The sequence below is a fragment of the Pipistrellus kuhlii genome, unplaced genomic scaffold (assembly GCF_014108245.1).
Source record: "Pipistrellus kuhlii isolate mPipKuh1 unplaced genomic scaffold, mPipKuh1.p scaffold_m20_p_38, whole genome shotgun sequence".
Classification (NCBI taxonomy): Eukaryota; Metazoa; Chordata; class Mammalia; order Chiroptera; family Vespertilionidae; genus Pipistrellus; species Pipistrellus kuhlii.
This window is the reverse complement of record NW_023425538.1, coordinates 3262493-3285682: the sequence shown is the minus strand read 5'-3', so window position 1 is coordinate 3285682 and position 23190 is coordinate 3262493. Positions and strand designations below refer to the sequence as shown.

The 23190-nt window shown below is 50.1% G+C and overlaps 1 protein-coding gene across 8 annotated transcripts in view; it reads left to right on the top strand.

The window, feature by feature from the left end:
* Nucleotides 1-23190, top strand: part of RYR1 (ryanodine receptor 1) — a 125639-nt gene that overhangs the window by 43716 nt on the left and 58733 nt on the right. For all 8 annotated transcript variants that reach the window (XM_036408257.2, XM_036408255.2, XM_036408253.2 and 5 more), the window contains 30 exons: nucleotides 2999-3145; nucleotides 4553-4826; nucleotides 5414-5528; nucleotides 5614-5746; nucleotides 6143-6237; nucleotides 7454-7589; nucleotides 7811-7997; nucleotides 8090-8198; nucleotides 8546-8666; nucleotides 8755-8924; nucleotides 10571-10791; nucleotides 10899-10989; nucleotides 12127-12267; nucleotides 12651-12814; nucleotides 12931-13009; nucleotides 13223-13312; nucleotides 13740-13880; nucleotides 14193-14267; nucleotides 14369-14444; nucleotides 15018-15141; nucleotides 15486-15601; nucleotides 16818-16885; nucleotides 16977-17098; nucleotides 17559-17608; nucleotides 18020-18080; nucleotides 18172-18410; nucleotides 20013-20094; nucleotides 20639-20769; nucleotides 21005-21337; nucleotides 22350-22590. In XM_036408257.2, the coding sequence (XP_036264150.1) occupies nucleotides 2999-3145; nucleotides 4553-4826; nucleotides 5414-5528; nucleotides 5614-5746; nucleotides 6143-6237; nucleotides 7454-7589; nucleotides 7811-7997; nucleotides 8090-8198; nucleotides 8546-8666; nucleotides 8755-8924; nucleotides 10571-10791; nucleotides 10899-10989; nucleotides 12127-12267; nucleotides 12651-12814; nucleotides 12931-13009; nucleotides 13223-13312; nucleotides 13740-13880; nucleotides 14193-14267; nucleotides 14369-14444; nucleotides 15018-15141; nucleotides 15486-15601; nucleotides 16818-16885; nucleotides 16977-17098; nucleotides 17559-17608; nucleotides 18020-18080; nucleotides 18172-18410; nucleotides 20013-20094; nucleotides 20639-20769; nucleotides 21005-21337; nucleotides 22350-22590 (4132 nt within the window). The remainder of the gene's footprint in view (nucleotides 1-2998; nucleotides 3146-4552; nucleotides 4827-5413; nucleotides 5529-5613; nucleotides 5747-6142; nucleotides 6238-7453; nucleotides 7590-7810; nucleotides 7998-8089; nucleotides 8199-8545; nucleotides 8667-8754; nucleotides 8925-10570; nucleotides 10792-10898; nucleotides 10990-12126; nucleotides 12268-12650; nucleotides 12815-12930; nucleotides 13010-13222; nucleotides 13313-13739; nucleotides 13881-14192; nucleotides 14268-14368; nucleotides 14445-15017; nucleotides 15142-15485; nucleotides 15602-16817; nucleotides 16886-16976; nucleotides 17099-17558; nucleotides 17609-18019; nucleotides 18081-18171; nucleotides 18411-20012; nucleotides 20095-20638; nucleotides 20770-21004; nucleotides 21338-22349; nucleotides 22591-23190) is intronic.

Here is a 23190-nt window from a genome sequence, read left to right as displayed (position 1 = left end):
AATGCATTGTTTTTCTCTGGCTGGCTTTAAAATTTTTCTTTTTACCTTTGCCTTTAAACAGTTTGAGTATGCTGTGTCTAGGTGTGGAGCTCTTTGAGTTTATCCTGCTTGGAGTTTAATTTGGAGTTTAATTTCTTTTTTAAAAATATACTTTTATTGATTTCAAAAAAGAAGGAAGAGGGAGAGAGAGACAGAAACATCCATGATGAGAGAGAATCATGGATTGGCTGCCTCCTGAAAGTCCCCCACTGGGATCAAGCCCACAAACCGGGCATGTGCCCCTAACCAGAATCGAATCTGAGACCTTTCAGTTCAGAGATCAGTGCTCTATCCACTGAGCCAAACAGGCTAGGGCTGGAATTTAATTTCTTGGATGTGCAGATTGATTTTTTTAAAATCAAATTTGGAACCTTTTGGTCATATTTCTCCAAATATTTTTTCTGCCCCCTTTTCTGCTTTTATTCTGGGACTCCCATTATGCATATTGATACACTGGATGGTGTCCTACAGATCTGAGCTTCTGTTGTTTTTTTCTTCATTATTTTTCTGTTTTTCAGCCTAGATAATCTCTATTGTCCTACCTTCAAGTTCACTGATTCTTTTTTCTACCAGCTAATATACGTGGCCATAGCCATCACTGGTCCTACTTGCACTGATTCTTTTTCCTACCAGCTCATATACGTGGCCATAGCCCTCACTGGTTTGGCTCATTGGATAGAATGTTGACCTGTGAAATAAAGGGTCACGGGTTCGATTCCAGTCAAGGGCACCTGCCCAGGTTGCAGGCTCAATCACCAGTAAAGGGCATGCAGGAGGCAGTCGATCAATAATTCTCTCTCATCATTGATGTTTCTATCTCCCTCTCCCTCTTCCTTCCTCTCTGAAATCAAATACACACACACACACGCACACACACACACACACACACACTAGAGGCCCGGTGCACAAAATTTGTGCACTCGGGGAGGAGAGAGGGGTGATGGTGTCCCTCAGCGCAGCCGGCACTCTCTACAATATGAGACCCCTGGAGCGATGTTCGACTGCCCAGTGGGATTGGGACTAAACCAGCTGTCAGACATCCCTCTCACAATCTAGGACTGCTGGCTCCCAACTGCTCATCTGACTGCCCTTCTGATTGTCCCTAACCACTTCTGCCTGCCAGTCTGATAACCCCCTAATCATTCCCATGCTAACCTGATTAATGTCTAACTGCTCCCCTACCAACCTGTTTGCCCCCAACTTTCCTCCTCTGATGGCCTGGTCACCCCTTACTGCCCTCCTCTGCAGGGTTGATCACCCCCAACTGCCTTCCCTTGCTTGTCTGATCACCCACAACTGCCCTTCCTTGCAGGCCTGGTCCCTCCCAACTGCCCTCCCCTACTGGCCATCTTTTGGTGGCCCTCTTGTGTCCCATAGGGGCAGGATCTTTGGCCACATAGGAGCAGCCATATTGTGTGTTGGAGTGATGGTCAATCTACATATTACTCTTTTATTAAAGGCCTGGAGTGTGTGGGGGGCCAGCTGGTTTGCCCTGAAGGGTGTCCCAGATCAGGGTAGTGGTCTGGGCTTGGGGCCTGTGGTGGTTTGCAGGCCAGCCACGCCCCCTGGTGACCCAAGCAGAGGCCCTGGTATCTGGAATTTACCGTATTTTTCGGACCATAAGACGCTCCGGACTATAAGACGCACCAGTTTTTAGAGAAGGGAAATGAAGAAAAAAAGATTCTGAAACAAATAGTGTCCTAAAATATTTTATGTGCATTAAAACCCAACATCACAGTCATAAACACATGTAATCAACCCTGTAAAGTACAGTAAACAGCAGCATTTAAAACCATTTTAGAGCCAGGCAAGCACACAGAGACCACACAGAGCCGGGCAAGTAAAAAAACTTTTTTTTTAAAGTTTATGTGTAGGCTATATTTGGACCATAAGACGCAGAGACTTTTTCCCCCCACTTCTGGGGGGAAAAAAGTGTGTCTTATGGTCCGAAAAATACGGTATCTACCTTCTACAATTGAAACTTTGCAGCCTGGAGCGGAGCCAAGCCTGCTTGCTCTGTGGCTGCTGCCATTTCCTTTGGATTTGTTTACCTTCTATAATTGAAACTTTGTAGCCTTGAGTGGAGGCCTAGGCCAGCAAGAACAGGCAGAAAGCTTGGCTTCTTCCATTGCCTGGGAAACCCAAGCCTCCCTCCTGCTCTTAGTGGGTGAAGCCATTTTTGATTGGGGTTAATTTGCATACTTGCTCTGATTGGCTTGTGGATGTGGCTTTTGGGTGTGGCTCGTGGGTATAGCAGAGGTATGATCAATTTTATTCTTTTATTAGATAAGATATATATGTATATGTATATGTATATGTATATGTATATATTTAAAGTCTATTAACCTGTGTTTTTTTTGTGGTCATCCTCTCTAGTGATTTTTAAAATTGTTGTACTTTCCAACTCCAGAATTTCTATGTGGTTATTTTTTTTATATTACCTACTTCATTATTAATATTCTTTGTTTGATGAGTCATTGTCACCATACTTCTCTTTAATACTTCAAACATGCCCTAGCTGGTTTGGCTCAGTGGATAGAGCTTCAGCCTGCCGACTGAAGGGTCCCAGGTTCTATTCCAGTCAAGGGCACATGCCCAGTTGCAGGCTCAATCCCCAGTAGGGGGCGTGCAGGAGGCAGCCGATCAATGATTCTCTCTCATTGATGTTTCTATCTTTCCTTCTCCCTTTCTCTCTGAAATCAATTAAAATATATTAAAAAATAAAAAGTTCAGACATGGTTTCCTTTAGCCCTATGAACATATTTACAGTAGCTGGTATAAAGACAAAGGCTTCAAAGAATGAATAAGTGAAAAACGTGTGGGCAAATAAAGAAATAAATGAAAAAACATGAATGCATGCAAGAATAAATGAACAGATGAAGGAATGAAAAAGTGAATGGTTAAGCATATGAATAGCAAACAGACAAATGACATTCCCTTCGTCCTTGACCACCTCCAGGAATTCAGCTGGAGGGGAAGGAGGAGGAACCAGAGGAGGAGGTCACCCTGGGCAGCCGCCTGATGAGCCTGTTGGAGAAAGTGCGGCTGGTGAAGAAGAAGGAGGAGAAACCCGAAGAGGAGCTGCCTGCTGAGGAGAGCAAACCCCGTGAGAACTGGGCCATTAGGGAGGGGGCTGAGGTGGGGCAAGCAGCCCTGTGCTTGGGGAGCCTCTGGGTTCAAGACAGCTTATGAGAAGTAGCACAAGGGAAGGGTAAATGGATATTAGAGATGAGGAATGGAGGGCGAGGTGAAAGGGCAAGCATGCTGGAGTGGGGCTGTATGTAGACATATAGACTTCCAAATGTCAGGGCTGCACAGTCTGTATTGGACCAGGGTGGTTTATGGCCCTCCCAGAGAAAAGACTCATCCGTACATGGCAACTCCTGCACCACCATGGCGTCCATGTCCTTGTGGCTTTGCTTTGTTTTTATTTTATTTTTTGGTGAAATGATTAACTTGCTGAGGGGTTAGAAAAGCAGTTATGATAAATGTTGGGACAAAGGCTGATTATGCAAACTATGTATTAACCCCATCTCACTAAGACAGAATCATTGATGTTTTATAGGGTTTATTCTACAACATTTAGGTAACTATTATTGGCCAACGCTGGGCCAGGCAATGTTGGCAGGGCTGGGGAATATATTAGGGGGAAGAGTCAAAGTCCCCACCCTCAAGGAGTTTAGAATATTATGACAAATACATGTATATGCCATAATGTCAGGTAGCCATGGGTGTTAAGAATAATAATAAAGTTGAGTGAAAGAAGAGAGAAGGACTAAGATGGAGGGGTTGAATTGGGAGAATGAGATATGCAAAGGTCTGGGGAAGATTAATTGGTACAGAGAGAACAGCCAGTGCAAAGGGCCTGAGGCAGACATGCTTGTTATGTTTAGAGGCCAAATGTGGCTTGTGCAAAATGAGTAGGGGGAGGGGGCAGGGGATGAGGCCAGAAGTGATGGGCCAGAGTGTGGAAGGAAGGTAAGATGAACACATCACAGGTCATGAATTGACACCATCATTTAATGCCAGTGCCTGGAAGTTTCTTTTAACACAGGAGACATCCGTCTTCTCCCCCATAAATCCTGGGAAGAAATTCGCAGGAAAATAAAGTTGTTTTGGCATTATTTTCAAATGATACTGAAATGTTCCCAGTTTATCTTTGTACCTATTGACTCTCATGATGACAAGTTGGCAATATTTTTATAGAACACACAGAACTGAGGCTTGGGCTCTTAGAGGTACATAGTGAAAAGCTCAGAATAGTGCTCTGGTGTTCTCTAGCGATTTCATTTTTTTTTCCTTTTGAAATTTGTAGGAGGTCTCTTCACTAGGGTGAAGAGAACAGAGAGAGTCTTAGGGCAATAGAAAAAATCTGCCAGAATCCAGGCACTCCTGCCTCATGGGACAGGCAGCTAGTAACTGAGAAGCTGCTGGAAAGAGGGGCCCCTTTTACATTGTTTGGACTCAAAGCCCTGGTCAGGTAATGTGTACTGACCCTGTGTCTTCTTCCCAGAGTCGCTGCAGGAGCTGGTGTCTCACACAATGGTGCGTTGGGCCCAAGAGGACTTCGTGCAGAGCCCTGAGCTGGTCAGGGCCATGTTCAGCCTCCTGCACCGTCAATACGATGGACTCGGGGAGCTGCTGCGTGCCCTGCCCCGGGCATACACCATCTCGCCATCCTCCATGGTGGATACCATGAGCCTGCTGGAGTGCCTTGGCCAGATCCGCTCGCTGCTCATTGTGCAGATGGGTCCCCAGGAAGAGAACCTCATGATCCAGAGCATCGGGTGAGGCACTGTCCCCTCCTTGACTTTGCAAGTCCCAGGGGAAGGGAGGGGAGCTTGTCCCCTGGGTCACAACTTCTGGATACGATAATGTCTCCTTCCTCCACCTCTGCCCTCAGGGTGATACATTCTTCTGGCAACTAGCCCATCTCCCTAGATAACGTCCCTTCCCCTTACCGCTCCACCTACCCCTAAGATAACAGCTCCTACTCACCTGTGACTGACTCTTGCTTGGCACAAAGTCCACCCTGATGGAGCTTCAGTTTCCTCATCTCAAGTGGGGAAGAGGCATGCCCACCTTGTAGAGTCCCTGTGCAGCTTTAGTGAGCTCTTGCTTGTAGCAGTAGCAATAATAATAATGGTAATATTGAGTACTCAGTGTCAAGTGTCTCATTCACTCACTCAGCAAATATTTATTGAGCACCTACTGTGTGGAGGCCGTTACTTTGTCACGTTGCCCATTTGTGGATACAATGGGCAACGTGACAAAGGTCTCCTCCCTAGGGGACCCCACTTGGTGGTGACTCCCCCAAGAGTCTGGGGGCTCTCTCTGGACTTGGGCCCCACCTAAGAGCTACATTTGTCCACAGAAACATCATGAACAACAAAGTTTTCTACCAACACCCGAATCTGATGAGGGCACTGGGCATGCATGAAACAGTGATGGAAGTCATGGTGAATGTCCTTGGGGGTGGCGAATCCAAGGTAAGTGTCCTGCATTGGCTGGGGAGCTCAGGATAGGGACCACGGGAGGCAGGCACTGACCACTGGCCCACCCTGCCCACCCCAGGAGATCCGCTTCCCCAAGATGGTGACAAGTTGCTGCCGCTTCCTCTGTTACTTCTGCCGCATTAGCAGGCAGAACCAGCGTTCCATGTTTGACCACCTGAGCTACCTGCTGGAGAACAGTGGCATTGGCCTGGGTAAGAACCCTCGGGCTCGGTGATGCCTCCCAGAGCCCACTCCTGGCAGTCCATCCAGGCTCCCCTCACTCTCCAATGGCTCACTCATTCATTCAGTAAACACTGACTCTCAACTGCCATTGGTCTGACCCTGTAATGAGCAGTGCTGGGGACACCCAGACGGCCCTGGGCCTGGCCTTCATGGGGCTCATAGTGCATCAGGGTAGACAAACCCATCCTGGACAGCAACAGCCCAGAGTGGTCAGACCTTGGATGGGGAAGCACAGGACAGAAGAGGCACCCAACCCAGGCTGGAAAGGGTTGGTCACAGAGGCCTTCTCCGAGGAGGTAGGATAGGCAGGAGACAGGTGGCTAAGCACCTCCAAAACACATTCTCACAACCTCTCGCCCCCACAGGCATGCAGGGCTCCACACCCCTGGACGTGGCAGCTGCCTCTGTCATTGACAACAATGAGCTGGCCTTGGCGTTGCAGGAGCAGGACTTGGAGAAGGTGTGGAGGGAGGAGGCCTGGACCCTGGGGGCACCTGCTGATTCAGGACCCATGATGAGGGGCTTGGATGGTACAGGATCAAATCAAAAGGAGAATAATTTTCAAGAAAAGAACAGGACCCCAGTCACTCATTTGTGGAACTGAGGGCAAATCCATGCTCCACCCTTCCCAGCTGTGTGGCCTTGGCATGTTTCTTGGCCTTCCGTGCCCCTGCCTCTGTGTGTAGCACTGAAGGGCTCTGAGTTCAGAAACTTAGACTTAACTCTCCCCACCCCTTTGCTGCGTGGCCTTGGACAAATGCCCTAAATTCTCCAAACCTCTGTCTCCCAGAATGAATATAATTAAAAGAATGTTAAAGAGCTGATCAGAGGATTGAGTTAACCTGTGAAAGCATTTTCAAAACAGTAAATACTCAATAACAGTTATCCACTATTATATTATTTAACAAATGTTTATTGAGCACCTTCTATGTGCAGGGCAGTAGGGGTATGACAGTGATTGAAATCCTCGTCTTTGTTCTAGTTGGGAGGATGGATAATAAACAAGATGAATAAGTAAAAGACAAGGTATATTAGCTAGTGATAAGTGTTGAAGAGAGAAAAAAGTAAGCAAGAGAGAAAAATATCAATTGTCAGAAGGGTGTCCAAGTTTAAACAAGAGTGATCAGAGAAAGCCTCCTTGAGATAGTGACATTCAGGTAAAACTCTGAAGCAGGTGAGGAGCCATGTAGACATCTGGGGAAAGAGCATTCCAGGCAAGAGAATAGCCAGTGCAAAGGTCACGAGGCAGTAGTGAACCTCATGACTTTGAAGAGCAGTGTGGTGGTTGGAGCAGGAGTGAGGGGTGAGTGGTGGGAGGTAAGGGCAGGAGGTGGCCAGTGACTCCAGGGTCTTGTGGGCCACAATGAGGGTTCTGGCTTTTACCATGTGTAATGCACTACCAGAGCATTCTGAGCAGGAGAGGGACATGACCTGGTTCAGGTGTTTACAGGGTCCTTCTGACTGAGTGTAGGGGACAGACTTGGGGGTAGCAGGGAGCCCTGGGTGGAAGCCCCACTGATGGCAGGTGGGAATTCAGGGCAGAGGATGAGAGTTACTGTTTGCAGAGAGTTCCAGAGATAATGGGAGTGCAGAGCACCAGGGATTGCAGGGCCATGAGCCTTGGAGAGGACGTTAGTGTGGGTCTGGCCTCTGGCTGAGCTCTCCTCTGCCCCCAGGTGGTGTCCTACCTGGCTGGCTGTGGCCTCCAGAGTTGCCCCATGCTCCTGGCCAAAGGGTACCCAGACATCGGCTGGAACCCCTGCGGCGGTGAGCGCTACCTGGACTTCCTGCGTTTTGCTGTCTTTGTCAATGGTGAGGCAGGTGGTGGTGGAGGTGGTGGTGGTGGTGGTGGTGGTGGTGGAGACTGGGGTCACTGGCCAAATCTCCCTCAGGTGTGGCTCACATCTTGAGCTATAGGCCTGGCATGGGCAGGAAGGAGGGTCTGGGCATGAACTCTTGAGGTGCAAGGTCTAAGGCTACCCGGGGAGGGAACCTGGGCTCACAAGGCCTCCTGCCCCCACCCGAGCCACCAGGTGAGAGTGTGGAGGAGAACGCCAATGTTGTGGTGCGGCTGCTCATCCGCAAGCCCGAGTGCTTTGGGCCGGCCCTACGGGGCGAGGGTGGCTCGGGACTGCTGGCTGCCATCGAAGAGGCCATCCGCATCTCTGAGGACCCTGCGCGGGACGGCCCCGGTGTCCGCAGGGACCGAAGGCGTGAGCAGTGAGTTTCCTGCCCCCTCCTCAACAGAACAACCTGCCCTCCTGTGCCCCTTGCTGCCCCCCCCCCCCAACGCCACCTTCCTTCTCCTGCAGCTTTGGGGAGGAGCCCCCTGAGGAAAACCGGGTGCACCTGGGACATGCCATCATGTCCTTCTACGCTGCCTTGATTGATCTTCTTGGACGTTGTGCACCAGAGATGCATGTGAGAACCAAAGACCGAGGGGTGTGCATGGCCTTAAACCTCTTCATTCAGGCGCTCAACATTGGCCCTGAGTTAGGCAATGCTGGGGGGACACCGGTGACCAAGATGGCCCTAGATCTCACTCTCCCAGAGCTCCCTGTCCAGTGGGTGAGACCAGATAGTGAGAACATGGGGTAGTCAAGGCTGGAGTGGAGACACACAGGCTGGGGTCAGGGCTGTGTCTCCCTGACCCCTGAGTTATCCCCATGAAAAGAATTTCTGCTCCAGTGCATCCGGAAGGGATAGAGTGGAGTAATGGCCAAATGGGTCATGGGCTTCCCAATGATATGCTCCCCTCCCCCCTCCAGTTAATCCAAGCCGGCAAGGGTGAGGCCCTGCGGATCCGTGCCATCCTGCGCTCCCTTGTGCCCCTGGATGACCTCGTGGGCATCATCAGCCTCCCACTGCAGATGCCCACCCTGGGCAAAGGTGTGAGGGGGCGGGACTCAGCAAGGGAGTAGTGCTGCGGAGGGTGGGTCTGAAGGGCATCTCTCACCCCCTGTGTCCTTGTCCACAGATGGGGCTCTGCTACAGCCAAAGATGTCTGCATCCTTTGTGCCAGACCACAAGGCATCCATGGTGCTCTTCCTGGACCGTGTGTACGGCATCGAGAACCAGGACTTCTTGCTGCATGTGCTGGATGTGGGGTTCTTGCCCGACATGAGGGCAGCTGCCTCACTGGACACGGTGAGCAGCCTGGCCAACCTCCCTACTTCCAGGGTAGGAATAGTGTGTTCTGAAATTGTGTAGCTATCCTGCCCCTCCCTCCCCCAAAATCAAGATAGAAGACAAAACCAAGAAAAACTGAATTCTGGGAAAGGGACAGGGTGGAAATCTCCAACGCCTCGGGTTATAAGAAATAATCATTCTCAGAGATGGTTCAGCACCCCGGAGACTCAAAGACCTGTGTCCAACAACAGTACTAATAACAGGTGACAAGGTCAAGTACAATGAGAACTGAGAACTGACCACTGGTTTGGCCAATTGGAGGTTACTGTTGTCCTTGACAGTTTGAACAAGTTGATGGGGCAAAAGCCTTACAAGAGAGAGTTTAAGCAGCCTGGGAGGTGAGGTATGGGGGACAATGGGTGTTGACAGTTTTTACACAAGTTGGTAACAAAGCAGAGAAATGACGATGTGCTGGAGGGGTGAGCTTGATCAAAAACAGGCTCTTTTTAAGATGGGAGAAATAACTCTTAGTCGTTAATTGGGAAGAGGAACACAGGAGCTTGAATCTATAATCATCAGCTTGTCAGAAATACTGGAGCAAAAGAACAAGTTAACTGACACCACCAGGAAGCGACCAGCCAAAGCCAAAATATAGGAAATTCCACTGGACTAATGACCCGGTTACTTCAGCAAATAAACAGCTTTAAAAGGGTGGGGAGGAAAGAGACCGCTGCAGATGGAAAGACCTGACCTGCCAGCTAAACACATATGCTGACCTTCCTCAGGCCTGATCCAAACAATCTCAGCTAAATGCAAAGCAACTTTTGAGACAATTGGAGTAAGCTGATCATGAATATGAAGACACTAGAGGCCTGGTGCACGAAAATTGTGCACTCAGAGGGTCCTTCAACACAGCCTATGCCCTCTCACAGTCCAGGACCCCTTGGGGGATGTCCACTGCTGGCTTAGGCCTGATCCCTGGGGCATTGGGCATAAGCTGGGAATCAGATATCCCTCTGGCAGCCCAGCAGCCCTGTGGGGAGCAGGCCTAAGCAGTTAGTTGGACATCCTTAGCGGTGCAGAGGAGGCAAGAGAGGCTCCTGCCACCACCACTGCGCTCAGGCTTTCAGCTGGGCTTGTGGACGAGTGGAGCTTCCCCTGTGGGAGCACAATAACCACCAGGGGGCAGCTCCTGCATTGAGCGTCTGCCCCCTGGTCCGTGGGGGTCATAGTGACCAGTAGTTCCACCATGAGGGTCAATTTGCATTCTACCCTTTTTTATATATACCTAAGGAAAATTGTTAATTCTGTGAGGTGTGATAATGGCAGCATAGAAGGTTCAATAGAACTTCTTGTCTGAATGGAGATACATATTTAAGTATTTTGGAATAAAATGGTATAGGCTAGGTGTTGCATGAAAATATCACAGGACAAAAGGTGGGATTAGAGGAAATAAACATGCCGAAGGTGAAAACTGCAGAACAGTGTAGTCTGACTAATGAGGATTCAGTAATTGCCTTCTGCACTTCTGTAAGAGAGTAGAGACGGAGGAGCAGGTTTGGAGGAAAGAACAGAAGCCTGGGTCATTTGCTCGGAGTTGTCCAGCCGAGTGCCAGGGCAGCCCCAGGAGCACCGAGGACTGAAGTCCTGTCCCTGCGCCCCAGGCCACGTTCAGCACTACGGAGATGGCACTGGCGCTGAACAGATACCTGTGCCTGGCCGTGCTGCCGCTCATCACCAAGTGTGCGCCGCTCTTCGCGGGAACCGAGCACCGCGCCATCATGGTGGACTCCATGCTGCACACCGTGTACCGCCTCTCCCGCGGCCGCTCCCTCACCAAAGCGCAGCGCGACGTCATCGAGGACTGCCTCATGGCGCTCTGCAAGTAGGCGCCCGGGGCGGGCGGGGCGCGGCGGGGCGGGGCAGGGCGGGCGGGGGCGGGCGGGGGCGGGCTTCCAGGTGAGCGCCCACCCCCCGCTGAATGTCCTCCAGGTACATCCGTCCGTCCATGCTGCAGCACCTGCTGCGGCGCCTGGTGTTCGACGTGCCCATTCTTAATGAGTTCGCCAAGATGCCGCTCAAGGTGAGGGCAGACGCTTTTGAGCTCGCTCACTCTCATGCCCCGCCCACCGCTTGCTCTGCACTGGACTCTGAGGCTCATTTGTGTTAGCACCCCCCAGGCCAGTTAAACTGCAAACATGAAGCCATTCTTTAGCATTTTCATTTGCATAAGGGGTTCTCAGAATATTCACTTTGTGTCATTGGTGCCTCTAACGCTCTCTAATTAAAGTTTAATTTCCCTAATATTGAGCCAACCCGCACATAAATTAACATATATTTGCATGGGGCACACCACTTTTCCTAATTAGCATGCTTATTCTTATGCCCAGACCATCAGGCTTCTATTATTCAAATGAGTACATTTATTTTAACAAGCAGTTCCACAGCTATTTTGAGTCTTTGCACACTGTCTTTCCTATTATTTTCTATTTCCATGCTAGTTTTTAAAAAATATTTTTTTATTGATTTCAAAGAGTAAGGAAGAGGGTGAGAGAGATAGAAACATCAATGATGAGAGAGAATCATTGATCGGCTGCCTCCTGTATACCCCACATTGGGAATTGAGCCTGCAACCTGGGCATGTAACCTGCCCGGGAATCAAAACATGACTTCCTGGTTCATAGGTCGATGCTCAACCACTGAGCCATGCGGCCAGCATCCATGCTAGTTTTTATAAGGAGATACCTCCATCTCAGATATCTTGACTATTTTGCATAATATATCTAAATTAGCCCCTATTTTAAATTTGCATATTAAATGTGGAGGCTCTCTTCCCAATTACCATACAAATTACATTTGTATGGGGTGCTGCTAATGTTTCTATTCCACATGATAATTTACATAAGAGCAAACCACTGCATCCATATGTCCATTTACTTATAATGCTCCTCATGGATTATCTGTGTAAAACAATACCAGATAAATCCAGCTCTACTTTAATGCCCATCCTGACTCAAAATTAGGATGTTAAGCTTTTGTATAATAAACTGTCCAGGACCACTCCCCAATAAGCATGCCATTCCCCTCATTAGCATCATTTACATAACCCACACCTCCTTCAGTAAGAAAGTACTGGCAGCCCTGGGCCTCCCAAGACTTCATTTGCCTGCCAACTGCTTCTGCCTCCTCATTTGCTTGCCTCTTCCTCGCTCCCATCCAGCTCCTTACCAACCACTATGAGCGCTGTTGGAAGTACTACTGCCTGCCCACAGGCTGGGCCAACTTTGGCATCACTTCAGAGGAAGAGCTGCACCTCACAAGGAAACTCTTCTGGGGCATCTTTGATTCGCTGGCACACAAGGTCTGGGCACCTGGGGACCCTGAACAGAACCTGTTTGGAGGGGGTGGGGTCCAAACTTGAGATTCAGGATGAAATTTCCAAATGTAGGGATCAGGGAGGAAGGTTCTTTGGATCCAAGAGAATCCATGAGTGAGACCTCTGGCTTGGGTGTCATGGAAGATGGGATGGACCTCTTATTTGGGGGCTTGGAGAAGGTTACATAGGATGGCTCGAGGGTCCAGATGGGACTGAGGCTTGGGTTTTAGGAAGAGGGACCATAATTCATGTTTGTGGGCCCAGGAAGGAGGGTTACTGATGGCAGGGATAAGTTTGAGGTTCTTGGGCTCCAGGAACTGCAGGCTCAGCCAGGCCTGCAGTGACACCCCTGTCCTTGGCATCCCTAGAAGTATGACCAAGAGCTGTACCGCATAGCTATGCCTTGTCTGTGTGCCATCGCAGGGGCCCTGCCCCCTGACTACGTGGACGCCTCATACTCGTCCAAGGCTGAGAAAAAGGCCACAGTGGATGCTGAAGGCAACTTTGATCCTCGACCTGTGGAGACCCTCAAGTGAGGCCTAGTGGAAGGAGAGGGTGGGGCTTGGGGCAAAGAGAAATGGGATGTGACTGTCAGAAACACGAGGAAGGGCCAGCCCCAACATCTGCTGACCCTGTCTCCTCTAATAGTGTGATCATCCCAGAGAAGCTGGACTCCTTCATTAACAAGTTCGCAGAGTACACACATGAGAAGTGGGCCTTCGACAAGGTTGGTGTCAGGGTCCTCCCTTCCCAGGAACTCCTACCCCTGCCTCAAAACACCAGCTTTTCTGAAACCCATAACCCTTCCTGAGACCCACAATCTCCTCTGAAGCCCTCAGTCCCTCTAGGGTTTCCTCTCTGTGTCCCCCAAGCTGCTGTCAACTCCTCATCTTACCCATATCCTCAGCTGTAACACTGCCTCCACCCTTTTCACCTCCAGATCCAGAATAACTGGTCCTATGGGGAGAACGTAGATGAGGAGCTGAAGACCCACCCCATGCTGAGGCCATATAAGACCTTTTCAGAGAAGGTGACCAAGCCTTGGGGCCCAATGTCGAGGGTTCAAAATGAAACCTCTAAGTCTGGAGGTTCAGGGAGGAGTGAGTCTGCTTGGATCTAGCTGGATCCCTCTCCATGGACTGTGCCTTTCCTCAAACTTGGCTGCCTCCCCTAAACCTTAGTATTCCTTCTGGAAGAATTGAAGAGACTGGTTTTGATTCCACCCTTAACTTCTCTGAGTCTCCTGGGCAAGATGGGACAATGCGAGTGTGTTTGGAAAGCTCTGTTACAGAGCAGGGAAGAGACCTAGGTTCAAATTCAACTGGACCACTTCCTAGCCACGTGCTGGGCCTTTCCCCTTCTGGGACACTGGAAGCTATGGAAGCTAAGCCACGGCCTTTTACCTCCACTTCCCTCTCACCCATTCCACCAACTCCGTTTTCTCCTGTCAACCCCAGGACAAAGAGATTTATCGCTGGCCCATCAAGGAGTCCTTGAAGGCCATGATTGCCTGGGAATGGACCATAGAGAAAGCGAGGGAAGGTGAAGAGGAGAAGACGGAGAAGAAAAAAACAAGAAAGATCTCCCAAAGTGCCCAGGTGGAGGCTGGACCGGGGTGGAGGGCCGGGCATTGAGGGGGTGGTGAGTGGCTAGAATAAGAGGCAGGGCCAGGAGAGGGTGGGGCCAGGCCGGAGATGGAGTAGGGGGAAGGAGGAAGGCCTGCAATGAGGTGCAGGAGAAGATCCAGAAAAGGAGACAGCAAAGTAGAAAGGAAGGGGTGGCTTAGAGGCAGGGCCTTAAAGAGAGAATGCAGAGCACGGGTGTAGGGCCAGATGAGGGGGAGTAGTTTGGGTTGGGGCATGGGCTTCTGCTAACCCACCAAGCCCCCCATTTCTCCCTTGTCCTCCCAGACCTATGATCCGAGAGAAGGGTACAACCCCCAACCACCCGACCTCAGCGGAGTTACTCTGTCCCGGGAGCTGCAGGTGAGACCCCTCATCTTTTCTTTTGGGGTGTGGAGGTGTCTGTTTGGGTGGGGGAGGACATCCTCTGAATCTGGGCCTTGACTCTCTGCATCCACACCCAGGCTATGGCAGAACAGCTGGCGGAAAATTACCACAACACATGGGGGCGGAAGAAGAAGCAGGAGCTGGAGGCCAAGGGTGAGGGGACGCATCGGCCTCTGCACAGATCCTCCTTCTCCACAGTCCCCTGGTCATAGGCTCTGGGTCGTAAGGGCCTGTGTTAGAGCTGTGTGACTTTCATCTCCCACAATTGCTTTAATCCCCTGAACCTTGTTTCTGTGTTTGTACAGTGGGGATAATAGCATTTACTATCTTAAGGTTGTGGTGAGGATGTGAAGAACATCCAAAGCAATGATTTGGTTATTTTTATCTCTGTCTTTATTACTATTCTATATAATAAAAGCCTAATATGCAAATCGACCAAACCACTGGTCACTATGATGTGAACTGACCACCAAGGGGCAGAGGCTCAATGCAAGAGCTGCCCCCAGCCTGCAGGCCCCAGGCCAAGCAAGGCAGATGCCAGTGAGGCCACTCAATTGCCCCACCAATCGGCCCTGATAACTGGCCAGACCTAAGGACCCTTCCCGTGCATGGATTTCGAACATCTGGCCTCTAGTAATTACACAAGCTTTCAACTGCAGGAAGCACTTCAATGAGAGTGGCCTGGGTCCTTCCCGGCCCCCTGATTTCTGGTCTTTGCCACGCCAGGTGGAGGGACCCACCCTCTGCTGGTCCCCTACGACACTCTCACTGCCAAGGAGAAGGCACGAGATAGAGAGAAGGCCCAGGAGCTGCTGAAGTTCCTGCAGATGAATGGCTATGCAGTCACCAGGTAGGTGGGCTGGGAGCCAGATCTGAGAACAGTGGGGAAGCGAGGCAGACCCCACAGGGCAGCAGCTGGGGAAACAGCCGAAGAAGGGAGGAGGCTAAGAGGGCGGGGTCTGGAGAGCAGAGGCGGCACCTGAGAGGGGAAGAAGCTAAGAATGTGGGGCCTGACAAATGGGGTGGAGCCAGAAGGGGGTGTTAAGAGGGTGGAACTTTGGATCAGAAGCGGCTCTAATCCCGGGGAGGAGCTGGAAACTCCAGGGATCTGGGGGAGCAGAGTCGGAGCTGGAGAAGGATAGAAACAGGGCATTCTGGGTCTCAGTTGATCCTTTTCTCTACCCATCCACGCAGAGGCCTTAAGGACATGGAGCTGGATACATCTTCCATTGAGAAACGGTTCGCCTTTGGCTTCCTGCAGCAGTTGCTCCGCTGGATGGACATTTCCCAGGAGTTTATCGCCCACCTGGGTGCGGAGAAGTCCCTCCCCAATGCCCGCCCTACCTGGGAGCCAGGGCACGCATGTCTCCTTTCTCCCTCATATAATTACTGTGCCAGACAGTGTTCTAGGTGTTGAGACTAAACAGTGAGCAAGACAGACAAAGATGCCTGTCCTGGATTCAGACAATTAATGTCACAAATAACTAACACACTTTGTGTGATAGAAGGTGCTTGATATTATGGGGTTAAGATTGCAACAGAGCCAGTTAAGGTGTGTGCAATGGGAATAGTCCCGAAGACCTTGAAGGAACTGGGGAGGGGGCCATGTGGACATCTGCGGAGAGTATTCCAGGCAGGGGAACAGCCAGTGCGAAGACTCTGGGAGGTCCCTGCTATGAATATTAGGCCTGTTTGGCTGCAGCAAAGGGATTGAGGGGGAGAGTGAGAGGAAACGGAGTCAGAGACGTGCCAGGGGCAGCTCATGGAGTGATTCTTAAATGTATGTAGAGCTCACATTTATTTCAAAGTTTAATATTGGAAGTGTTTGGGTCTTTATTTAGAAGTTTGGTGAGAAATATTCCATAGAACTTAACTCTTGTTTATGTCAATTAGCCTGTGGTCAAATCGGTGTCCTTATTATGCATTGTTTTGCCTAAAGTTGCCATTTCCAAGAACCTAAGGAGGACATTAAGTGAGAACGTACTGTACACAGGCCTCCAAGGTGGGAGGAGATGGTACAGGATGTTTCTCACAGTGCCAAGAAATAGCAAGTCTCTAATAATTAGGATTGGCATTATTATTATTTTAATAGTATTAATTATCATTGTCACCATTATTATTACGTTTGAAATTGATTTCCATTTTAAAAATAACAATATTGATCTCTTGTTTCATTTATTTCAAATTTACTCAGTGTAAGTATTGGGGATAGGAGAGGAGGGGGATGTTAGTTTATTTCAAATTTACTCAATGCCAGGTATTGACGTGCAAGAAGAAAAGGGTTTGTGATAGGAGAGGAGGGGGGTGTTCCAGGGCCCTTCCCATTCTCAGCCTCAAAGAAGGGTTTGATCAAGGAGTTAGGGCAGCAGAGGAAAGGTAGGAGAGAGTTTTATTTTAGAGCCAATAAGGTGACTTCATGTGAAGAATTTAATCTCCCATTCTCTCCTAACTCTGCACCATCAGAACACCCTGAGTTCGATAGCCTTGAATCCACCATGACCCCTTTTTGCCCCTCTCCCCTTCCAGAGGCTGTGGTCAGCAGTGGACGAGTAGAAAAGTCCCCACACGAACAGGAAATTAAGTTCTTTGCCAAGGTGAGAGGTGGGCTCAGAAGCTGGAGGAGGCTGGAAACTCTCTCCACCCTTCACTCAGTCACACTCATCTCTTCCCCACCTCACTCTTTAGATCCTGCTCCCTTTGATCAACCAGTACTTCACCAACCACTGCCTGTATTTCTTGTCCACACCGGCCAAAGTTCTGGGCAGTGGTGGCCATGCCTCCAATAAGGAGAAGGAAATGATCACCAGGTGGGCTGCCCTCTGACCTCTGACCCAGCCCCATGACCTCACAGCATTGTAATCCTGGACCTTATACTCCTACCTTGGACCTTAGGGGCTCTGTCCTGGGGGCCAGGCACTGACTACCTGTACTTGCAGAGGCAATAAAAGGGCAGAGTGACCGACTGTCCTGTGGTGCCCTGAGGTGTTTTCCAGGACGTGGGACTTTCAGGCAAATTGGGATGAATTTGTTGTCCTGTCAGAAAGGCTGACCAGTATCCCCACTCAGCCCCAACATTGCCAGTTCCTTTCAAGCTTACTCATCTCTGCCCCTCCTGTCTTCTTCTTTTCCTCCCCCATCATTCTATCTCCCATGACTCTCTTCTGTCCCTCTCTCCCTATGCCTGCCTCCTCTAACTGTGTCGTCACTGCCCCTGTCCCTCGGAGCCTTTGCACGCTGTTTCCCCTGTCCTTCCTTCTCTATCATTAGCCTCTTCTGCAAGCTTGCTGCTCTTGTTCGACACCGAGTCTCTCTCTTTGGTAAGTAACTTTGCTCCCTAAGTCCTTCTTCTTAATCTTCCCTCTCTTCCCCTCATTACCAATCCCACCCTGAAGAAGTATGGCCCAGGTTCATGCCTTAATTTGAGCAACCTTTACTGTTTTCTTCCCCTGGACCCTGCATGGACTAGGTAGACCTGGGGGCAGTGATGGGGACAGTCCTGGGCCCTGCCCTCATGAGCTCACAGGCCAGGATCTGGAAAACAGGCTCATCACCAGAGAGTGAAGGCCCGAGGGGTCAAGACCTGGATGGGAGAGGGTCAGGGCCCAGATGAGGAAGAACAGCAGCCTATGGGAGTCTGAGTAGGGGTGCAGAGAGATCACTTGGGGTGGATGTAGATGGATGTACTGTACTTAGCCCTTCCTTCATCCAAGCTCATCTTCATTCCTCAGGGACGGATGCCCCAGCTGTTGTCAACTGTCTTCACATCCTGGCACGCTCCCTGGATGCCAGGTAGGGCTACAGGTCATGATGCCCGTTCCTAGATTCCCTGAAATCTAAACTCTCATACTCTAGAACGGGGGTGCCCCCACTTCCCTCCTAGGACGGTGATGAAGTCAGGCCCCGAGATTGTGAAGGCTGGCCTCCGTTCCTTCTTTGAGAGTGCTTCAGAGGACATCGAGAAGATGGTAGAGAACCTGAGGCTAGGCAAGGTGTCACAGGCGCGCACACAGGTGAAGGGTGTGGGCCAGAACCTCACCTACACCACCGTGGCCCTGCTGCCTGTCCTCACCACCCTCTTCCAGCACATCGCCCAGCACCAGTTTGGAGATGATGTCATCCGTAAGGACTCCTGACCCTAAGGGTGGGGGAGGGAAGCAATTCAGCCAACATCACCCTTCCCTGTGTGCCCAATAGAAAGATCAGGTGTTTAAATGTGTATTTATTGAGTGGATTTATTGCCATAAGCAAAGTGTGCATTCAGTAAATTAGTAGGAAACAGAATGAGTTAATTAGGATGTCTTCAGCTGCTCTATCAAAAGAGCCTACATGGCATAGCTTAAGAAAAATGAAATTATATTTTTGTCCTGTGTAACAGTCTATTGTAAGTGGACCATAATGTCAGGCTTCCAGGTTCCCTTCATTTTGTTGCTCTGCTATTTCAGAAATATTGTCTTTATCCACATGGTCCAAGATAGCACACCATCACATTCTTATTCTAGCCAGTAGGAGAGGAGTAAAGGCAAAGAGGAGGCACCTCAATTATTTTAAAGGAACAACCTACAAGTGTTCCGCATCACTCCTGCTTACATCAGTCCCATGGGCCAGAACTTAGCATGTGGCCCATGTTTCTGCAAAGGAAGCTGGGAAAGTAGCCCTTTTTCTCAGAGGTCAAGTGTACAGCTAAATATTGGAGGTCTAGGAAGAAGAGAGGTACAGAAAGTAGGTAAGAGCAGGAGTTGGGAGTCAATTAGCAGTGTCTGCCATGTTTATCCTATCAAGGGGCTCGATCCCCAGCAGGAGAGAGCCAACCAATCAATGCTGATGTTTCTCTCTCATCAGTGTTTCTAGCTCCCTCTCCATTCCTGTATCTCTAAAATCAATAAAACATTTTTAAAAACCCCAGTAATAAAAGTAGCACTTAGATGGGGATTTCCATTTTACTTGGAAATTTTAATAATATATAGGAAAGTCACAGAAGAGAATTGTGAAGAACTTGACCCATTTGCTTTACCTTTCACTTTATGAGTGGAAGGATCTACAGACTTTCCTGAGCTTTTGAATTTGAGTTGCACACATAGTGACATCCTACCCCTGAACATTCAGCTTGTATCTCCTAAGCAAGAACCTTCTCTTATGTAACCACATATCAGAGTCACCCCTAAACTGACTATCTCTAAGTTTCCCTATTGCCCTCAAAATGCCTTTGATTTTTTTTTTTTAATTCAGAATCCAGTGATGTTTCTCTCATGGCTTCGTAGTCTCTTTTCAATCTAGGACAGCCCCCTGCCCTCTTTTTGCCTTGTGACATTTGTGAACTAGATGAGATTCTTAACCCAACCTTCCAAAGAGGATTGTGGCTAACCTGAAATCTAGCCAGGATTGCATGTGTGTTTGAATTTTTCTGGAGAGTATCCATCACTACCATCAAAGAGATCCATGAGTCCTTTCCTACTGAGTGCCTCCTGTGTGCCTTGTTTTAATTGCTTTCCAAGTATTAACTGGTTTTATCCTCATAATAACCCCAATGAGGAAGATACTATAATATGCTCATTTTACAGATAGGAAAACAGGTCAAGAGAGTGGTATTTGCTCAAGTCACAAAACTAGTAAATGGCAGGCAGCTCTCCAGCCTCTGCTCTTACCCTGCATTTGGATACAAGGGAGGGAGGTGGGATACTGGTGCGGTGGGCACATCCTCCACCCTTGTTCTCTCTCTCTCAGTGGATGACGTCCAGGTCTCATGCTACCGAACACTGTGCAGCATCTACTCTCTGGGAACAACCAGGAACTCTTATGTGGAAAAGTAAGGAGAAACAATCATAGTTTGGGGCTGAAATGAGCACTGGGAGGGGAGGGCGCAAGAGAAGATGGGAGTGAGTGAAAAGCAAGGGAAATCAACAGAGGCACTTCGTGGCAGATGCAGTTCCCCAAGGTGACCACATGAGGGCACTCAGGTGAAGGTTAGCTAAGGAAGTGGAGACCTCAACGCTCTGGATGGAATAGGGTGCTGGGGATGACCAGGCTTTTGCTGGCCCAAATGCCAGGTTGTTCTTTCCTGAGGAACAGGCTTTCCCTGACAAGGGGCATGCAGAAACGAGGTAGCACACAGAGGCCATAGCACACTGGGGGCACTGGGAGGGCTCTAGCAGTGCTCATGTGGGCTCTCCTGAGCCAAGATCACAGGTGGGACAAGAGGGCATTCAGGAAGCCTGAGAAAAAGGTCATATGTGCCCGCTGGTGAGCAGCACTCTGTTCCAAAGGGTTCTGGGGAGAGACTCCTGTGGAGGCTGGGTCTGGGATCCAGATCCAGGCAGAGGACATGGGAGTTAAGGAGCACCCTCTTTCAGGCTACGGCCAGCCCTTGGGGAGTGCCTGGCCCGTCTGGCAGCGGCCATGCCTGTGGCGTTTCTGGAACCTCAGCTGAATGAGTATAATGCCTACTCAGTGTACACCACCAAGTCTCCTCGGGAGCGGGCCAGTAAGTTGTGTGGGGCTAGGGCAACAGACAGGGTTCCAGTCCACACGGCCCAGAGCAGAGCCCATTTTGGGAGCAGTGTGGCCCAATCTGGGCTCTGAGGGGCTGAGCATTCCCAAGCTTGGGTGTGCTCCAGATTGGGGAATCCCAGGGTTTATGGGGGACCCTAGAATGTCATGTGGACACTGAGATCTGAGGGTGATGGGTTGGCATACCCTGATCCCTCCCTGCACCCCAGTCTTGGGGCTCCCCAACAGCGTGGAGGAGATGTGCCCTGACATTCCAGTGCTGGAGCGGCTCATGGCAGACATCGGGGGGCTGGCCGAGTCGGGGGCCCGCTACACAGAGATGCCACATGTCATTGAGATCACACTGCCCATGCTGTGCAGCTACCTGCCCCGCTGGTGGGAGCGCGGACCTGAGGTGCCCCCACCCGCCCTGCCCGCTGGGGTCCTCCCACCCTGCACAGCTGTCACCTCTGATCACCTCAACTCCCTGTTGGGGAATATCCTTCGAATCATCGTCAATAACCTGGGCATTGACGAAGCCTCATGGATGAAACGGCTTGCTGGTGGGTCTGGGGACACTAAGCTATGGAGGGTTGGGGCCAGGGTCTTGGGGCTGGAGCCTCTTGATCTAACAGTCTTGGAAGTTGAGAGGAGTCAAAGTCTAGGTTTTCTCAAGATTGAAAGTCAAGGGTCATCACAAGGGGTTGAGAGGCTCAGGGCTGGAAGGATGAGTCCAGGGAGTCCTCCAGGCTGGATTCTGAATTTTTGGAACCTTAAAGTAGGTTAGATCAGGATTTAGGAACAGGGTCAGAGCCTGAGTTCCTTATGCAAATAGAGGATGAGGTTCCTGATGAGGATGGGTTATAGGTAAGAGGTCAAGACATTAGTCCTTAAAGGGTTGGGACTCCTGGTTTAGAAGTTCTCTGTCAAAAATTAGTTCAAACTAGAGGTTGGGGCTGGAATTGGAGGCCAGGATTAGAGGCCAAAGGCTGGGGTAAGGAGCCATAGTCAGAAATAATTTAGTGAGAAAGAGTCTGGGTTAGGGACCAGGTCAGAGGTTAAAGACAGGTGAAAGGTTACAGTCTAGAGCACATGTGTCAAACACAAGGCCCGCGGGCCAAATCCGTCCCGCCAGGCCTTGCAATGTGTCCCGCACCGCGCTGTCATCACTGCACTCCGCTGCGTTTCCATCACAATGACAGTTTATGACTGTTCAGTAAACCATTCGGCCCGCGATTTAGGCTGGATTTTAGATTTTGGCCCCTTCTCTGATTGAGTTCGACACCCCTAGTCTAGAGTAAGATATCAGTTGGGATCACAGGTCAGGCACATGTGTTAGGCTGGGATCACAGGATCAGGTTATGGGTTATGGTACGGAGGATTCAGGGACTATGTTACAAGTCATCACCCAAGGTCAGAAGTGGGATTAGAGATAGCTGCTGGAATCAGAAGCCAGGGTCAGGCTCAATGATAGCTGCTGGGTCAGAGGAGTCATGGGATGGGAACAGAGGTCAGAGGTCAGATACTAGAGTTAGATGCTGGCCAGCAATGAGTGTTGCCCCTTTGCTCCTGCAGTGTTTGCCCAGCCCATTGTGAGCCGGGCCCGGCCGGAGCTCCTGCACTCACACTTTATCCCAACCATTGGGCGGCTGCGCAAGCGGGCAGGGAAGGTGGTGGCTGAGGAGGAGCAGCTGCGCCTGGAGGCCAAGGCAGAAGCCGAGGAGGGTGAGCTCCTGGTGCGGGACGAGTTCTCTGTGCTCTGCCGGGACCTGTATGCCCTCTATCCACTGCTCATCCGCTACGTGGACAACAACAGGTCAGCATGTCTCCCTTGTTCCCCTACATACCTCAGCCAACCTCTGGCTTTCCTAATCCCTTCTGACCCTTCACCTTCTGACTTGCTATAAACTTCTTGCAATTCTCACCCAGCCTTCTGACTCCAACCCCATTGTTTCTGGCTGAACAAAATCCCTTCCACTGGATTTACTCCCTTCCTGCCCCTTTGCACTCCTGAATCTGAGCCCTGCACAGTTGCAATGTCAACTATAAGGAGCCCTGCTTTTCTCTCCAGCACTTGGCCTCCAGGCTTGGGTAGACGAGATGTCTGATATTTGTGCAGCAAAGCCCAATCATTAGGCCTTTCTCTGTCATTGGGAGAAGAAAGATAGTCCAGATGTGACCAGTCTCATTCCCCAGAAACATGGATCTTTACTAAAAGGGCTAGTGCAGCTTGCTAATGTCTCTCTAAATTCAGAAACTGTTTAAAAAATTAACTCCACGTGCAGCCTAATTCAAGGATAGTAAGTGAGTTTCAACTCCAGTTCCATCCTTGTTGGAAAAGCTTGTCCTGGGAGCAGAAGAGGAAGTGGTGGTATGCATGCTGGATGCATTCTTGCACATCCACCTTTGTGCTCAC